Below are 6,350 nucleotides of genomic sequence, written 5' to 3' on the forward strand. Positions count from 1 at the left end.
GAAGATACATATAATAGGCATAACGAACGAGGTCATGATATTTCATTAAAGGAAATGATCGTTTCTTGAATAATAAAAAAAAAGGACAGAGAAAAACGCTATGAAAAGGTCTGAAAGAAAAATTCTAATTGTCATAGTCACTGTAGTCTGGATATATAAAGTAATTTAAATATAGGAGTGTTCTTACAACTTGCAAGTATCATATCTAACATGGTCTTGCAACTAACAAGTTGACGATTTCATGTTTCACGGCTACACAGTTAATTAAAGTTTTTCGAGGATAATTTGGTGAAGATAATCTAACTATTTAGTATTATGATATGATTTCAAAGATTTGTGTCCTTACCTTAAAAAATAGATACTAGCAAATAAACACGAGTAATCGAGTTCGATTATATCCCAAGCAAGATTCACATTCGTTGATTCAATCAATTAAGTAAAACAGAGCATAGCACTGATCACGACCCACGTGCCACTTTTCTATTTCTCCTATCCATGCTTCCATTGCAAAAATCGCTTTCACATCACGTGCTTGTGGTGCCCAATAGTAGTGACTCCAATTTACTATATTATTATTATTTTCTCTTACCTATGTATGATTTGGAGTTTGGACCCACACCCATTCTCTATTCTCTAAATTAGTCTATTCTTTATTCCCCCACCAAATTTTCTAACAAAAACACAAACTATTTCCCACTCTCACTCACTCACCCAACAATAATATAACCCCCTCCATCCACTCCTAAATTCAATTCACCCTTAGCCAGTTTATTCTCCAACTATCTCTCTACTCAACTCTCACCCATATATGCATATTTTCTAATATTCTCACTCCTTTTGTTTATTTATTTAGCTACAAAATAGTATTGTCTTGTTTTCCGTACAACTTTCTATTTATATACCCAATTTTTATTCTCCTCATCACAAAAAACTTTCTTTCAAAAATAATGGAAGAGTTGATAATTTCACCTTCTTCATCTTCATCTCTAGTTTCTACCACAACTCCATCATCATCAACAACACAAATGCTTCAACAAAACCTTCAGTTCCTTCTCCAATCGCAACCAAGCTGGTGGGTCTACGCCATCTTCTGGAGCACCACGAAGGACGACAATGGCAACCTCTACCTAGCTTGGGGTGAAGGCCATTTCCAAGGCAACACCACCAAACACACCAAAACGCAACAACAACACAACCAAAACGACGCCGAATGGTTCTACGTCATGTCGTTGACCAGAACCTTCCCCATAGCAAACTCTTCCTCTTCTTCTCTACCCGGTAAGGCTTTTGCTTTGGGTTCAGTCCTTTGGCTCAACAGCAAAGAAGAGCTTCAATTCTATAACTGCGAGAGAGCCAAAGAAGCTCACGCTCACGGCATCGAAACCTTGATCTGTATTCCAACCTCAAACGGCGTCGTTGAGATGGGTTCTTACAACACCATCCCTCAGAACTGGAACCTCATCAACCATGTCAAGTCCGTCTTCGAAGACTCCATGGTCAACAACAACAACAATAACAATAACCACTGTAGCAATAACAATCTCCACAGCACGGTTCAGCAAATCTTCGAGGACAACGATGACTTTTCCTTCGCCGAGATCAGTTTCATGGCCGGTCTCGAAGAAGGCAGAGAACAAGGCATTTCACGAAAGCAGGCGGACGTAACCGTCCCTTTCAACAAAGAAAGCAAGGATTCGTACGCCGAGTCGGAGCACTCAGACTCCGACTGTCCTTTTCTAAAAACAGAAAATACTGAAAATAAAAACAAATTAGAAGCTCCAAAGAGCAAGAGAGGCAGGAAGCCGGTCCTCAACCGCGAAACGCCGGTGAATCACGTGGAGGCGGAGAGGCAACGGAGGGAGAAACTAAACCACCGATTCTACGCCTTGCGAGCGGTGGTTCCGAACGTTTCGAGGATGGACAAGGCTTCTTTATTGTCCGACGCCGTTGCTTACATCAACGAGTTGAAGGCGAAGATCAAAGATCTTGAATCCGAGAAAGATAACTATCAGCGCAAGAAAAAGGTGAAGCTCGAATCCGGTGATACTATGGACAATCAAAGCACGGTGACTAATTCCTCAACCGTAGTGGATCAAGAGAAATGTAGCAATGGCGTTGTTGCTGAGGTGGATGTGAAGATCATAGGGGACGATGCCATGGTTAGGGTTCAAAGTGAGAATGTGAATCACCCAGGTGCGAGACTCATGGGAGCATTGAGGGATATGGAGTTTCAAGTTCATCATGCTAGCATGACTTGTGTCAATGAATTAATGCTTCAAGATGTTGTTGGAAAAGTCCCCAGTGGAATCCTCAGAAGTGAAGAGGGTATTCGATCTGCTATTCTCATGAGGTTGGATCATATTAATTAGTAGATATGTGTACAAATTTTCACATAATGTTTAATTAATTAGTTGTCTGATTAGAGTGTCAGAAATAATTTTGCTAGAGTTTTGTTGTTAGTATCATAAATAAACAAGAGGAACACTTGAAATTCTAGTGATATGTTTCTGGCTTTGTAGCATTGTGGCGTTGTTTTTGTGAGAAAATCAAGAAATAATGTAGTATAATTTAGACATGGGAGAATCAATAATCTCTTTGATGTTGTTCATAGCTTTTATATATATATAGTTGTTCTTGAGAGTCATCAATATTCAATCTTGTATGAAAGAAGTTCCATAGAAATGGTTGATGCTTTAATTTAGATAATCTTTTTTTTTTCTTTACTTATTATTCTTTTTCATGACTTTAATTTTTGTGGTGCTCTGCTGGAGATTCGTACATGCAATAATGTGAATTATTGTTCTGACTATCTGAGGAATCTTGGGTGCTTGTCTGTTAGTAAATCCCTTTGAAATTTGAATTGAAGTTCACGGGGTAAATTAAAATATATCTATGTAAATAGGTCATTATAATTGGGTATCTTGCTTAGGCTTTCTCGAAATCTAGTCATCAATAGCATTATCATACATATATAATATGATATCTCTATGGTCCAACATAACTGTTATAATAAGGTGTGTTTAATTTAGCGTTTGAACCGTAAAATGTACTATCAATTTTTTAAATACCTCAATTTTTTGTTAAATTCTTAAAATTATGGAAAGAATTAAATGAATGAATAGCTAGGATAGTGTTTGGTTATTATCTTAAAATGATAATATAGATGCAAACATGCAATAATACATTAATATAAGATATACAAATTTTATACCATACTTAATGATAATAATACAAGACACAAACATACAATATAATAATACATGAATACAAGATACATAAATTTTATATCTCAACATCACCCCATCACTACTACTATTTTTCATCATGACTATCATTACTGATTTTTAAACCTTAACCCAAATTCTCAAATCGTTACAATAAACAATTATAATTTGATTATCAATCAAATAATTCAAATTAAAAATTGAATAATAAAAAAAAAATAAAAACAAAGGTGAAAGAATAGAGAAGAGTAGTTAAATCTCAGCAATGTGACAAAAACAAAGTTGGTGCGGAAGAAAAGGTATAAACAAAAAAATCGATGCAACAAAGACAAAAAAAGACAGACGAGGTAGTCAATAGTAGAAGGCGATGTGAAGGTGAAAGAAGAGGTTGAAGAAGAGAGAAAGACGATAATAACAGAAAAAGAAAAAAAAAATAGGAGTTAAAATTATAAATAAATTTAATATTTAAAAAATAATAAAAAATAAAAATATAAAATTTATATCTAATTAATTCTGTTATATTATATCTCAATATTTTAAAAAAATATTAAATACATATATTTTGTATTTATTTGTATGTCATTGTATCTATGAAAATTTTATATTTCAACAATCAAATAGTGAATATGTACTTGAGTAATATAGCAAGAGTAGCCAATGAGTAATAGCTCAAATGGCATAGTCTTTCCATACTCAATTAAGAGGTTGCGAGTTCGAGTCTCTTATCTTTGGTAAAAAAAAATATATATATATATAGTAAGAGTAAAAACCTAAAAAATATATATATATATAGTAAGAGTAAAAACCTACTAAGATGTGGAATCAAGCCTCCTTTTCCTTTTTAATTAAGGAGAGTTATATTTATTTTCTTATTTTAGTCTATTTGATAATATTTCTTCTGGTTTTTAAGTTGATATATATTATATAGTGCCTTCTTTTTTCACATATTTTTCCATACTAGATAATATATATCTATTACATTTTAATTATTATTATTTGGCTTATACGTATAAATGAGTTATTATATATGAAACCTCTTCGCTTAGTAGTGTTTCCTCATTTATAAGAAAGATCCTCTCACTAGCTACTACATAAAGAAGTAGCTTATTATATATAGATTATTGCATTTGGAAAATTTTCTAATTTAAGTAACTTACATATTGAAAAGTTTCTCTATTTATTGAGAAAATCACTAGTCCTAGTCAATGTTCTAAGTGCGAATGCAAACTTTTCAAAGTTTTCATGTAACCCTTCCAATCCTTAGGGGGCAAAGTTAATATATCATGTGTTTTTCAATTATTTTTAGGTAATTTATTGTACTCATATTTTCTAATAAGTCTAACTACAATAATAATAAGGTTATGTGTATATTTTAGATTTAGAATATGACACAAATTAAAGTCAATACAATACTCTAATAATTCAGTTAATTTGAATAAAGATATTGTCCCCTTCATACTTTCAATTCCTTTTTCACTACTTTAATTATTGAGCTACTAAATTGAGGTAATTTTATTATTCAAATAATAAATAATTTTTATTAAAAATATATATTATGATGGATCACTTTAACGAAATAATATGAAAACCAAAATGATAGATATGTTGACCATATCCCTAATTAGACGCGTGGAAAAAGAATGGGTGATAATCTTAATAACTAATTAGTGGGGAGCCAAATGATAATATCAAATTTTATTCTTCTCAGTTTCTTCTTCGAGAATACAATAACACTTTCTATGTATAGTTGGGTATACATATACACTCCATTATTTGTTTTAACTTATTCATTGTTCCTTTCTTATTTATACATAACTCTCTAACATTTATTCCAATTGTACCATGCATTTAAAGGAGTAGGGACCATGTTAAAGAAGGTTTTTTTTTTTTTTTTTTTTTGTAGTCATGAGATATTTTTTACATTATTTTGGACCAAATGTGGATGTTAAAAAAAGTAAATTTATTAAAAAATGATTATATAAAATTGTACCAATTTATATTATCAGTACAAGAAAGAAACAACTTATATTATTCATAAATTTTTCTTGAGCTAATAGTTAATTATTTTATCCAACCTAGTTGCTTTTATTATTATTATTATTATTATTATTATTATTATTATTATTATTATTATTATTATTATTATATTGCCTCAAATTTAAGAATCATAATATCTAAACAGTACGTATAATTAGATATATTTTAAAAATTATTTATTATTTAATTTAAAAAAATTAAAGAATAAATAATTTTTTATAAAAAAATAAGTAATTTTTTAAAAAAGTAAATATTTAAATTAATTAAATAATATTATTTAAATTAAAAAATCAAATAAAAACTAAAAATTTAAAGAATAAGTAGTATTTCTCATGTCTAAAATGTTGGTTCGTTCATAATATCACCAATACATACTTTCATTTAGTTTCAATCAGATGACCCACTACTCAAACATAAAAAGTGACTATCACTTTTTTTTTTCCTCGGAAAAAGTTGACGATGTTACTTTAATATTTTACGTGTGCTGTTATTATTTGCAAACTTGGGAGAGGAGCTACTTGTAACTTTACTCGGTGTGTATTTGGATTTACGTTGGGCAAATTATAATTTGAATGGAAATAATTTTGTAAAATTAGTTTTAATTAAAAGTGAGTTTGTGACAACATAATTTATGTTTGACAATTTTTATTAAAATTAATTTTAATAATATAAATATTATTTGAATAATATTAGTTAAAATTATTTCTAGATAAATAATTAATTAATTATTCAAAAAATATAATATTAAATTATAATATTATTTTTTAAAATATATTTAGTTTTTTTATATATTTTTTTAGTATTTTTTATATAGTAATTTTTTATAATACTCTACTTTAGTATATTATAATTTTTTATTATTATAATAAAATTAATATTTATTTAAAAAATTAAAAATAACATATAAAAATAACAACTTTTTAAGTATTTTTTATAATAAAAATTAATATTTATTTATTAAATTAAAAATAATATATAAAATAACATATTTTAATATTTTTTTAAATATTCTTAATAATTTTATTTTTATTATTATTTTAGGTTCTAATTTTTTATAAGTTATATTTTTATTATTATTTATAATTAATT

General features: G+C 28.9%; 1 protein-coding gene across 1 annotated transcript; it reads left to right on the top strand.

Moving 5' to 3' along the window:
* The first annotated feature begins 708 nt into the window (after nucleotides 1-708).
* On the top strand, nucleotides 709-2,706 carry LOC112726561 (transcription factor bHLH14). Its single transcript, XM_025775990.3, has one exon. It carries the CDS (start codon nucleotides 948-950, stop codon nucleotides 2,367-2,369), a length of 1,422 nt encoding a protein of 473 aa, XP_025631775.1. The 5' UTR covers nucleotides 709-947; the 3' UTR covers nucleotides 2,370-2,706.
* Nucleotides 2,707-6,350: the final 3,644 nt, after the last annotated feature.

Source organism: Arachis hypogaea, chromosome 12 (genome assembly GCF_003086295.3).
Source record: "Arachis hypogaea cultivar Tifrunner chromosome 12, arahy.Tifrunner.gnm2.J5K5, whole genome shotgun sequence".
NCBI lineage: Eukaryota > Viridiplantae > Streptophyta > Magnoliopsida > Fabales > Fabaceae > Arachis > Arachis hypogaea.

Bases quoted from the DNA above. Each gene is read 5' to 3' on its own strand.
- LOC112726561 (XM_025775990.3), top strand. From the start codon at position 948: ATGGAAGAGTTGATAATTTCACCTTCTTCATCTTCATCTCTAGTTTCT.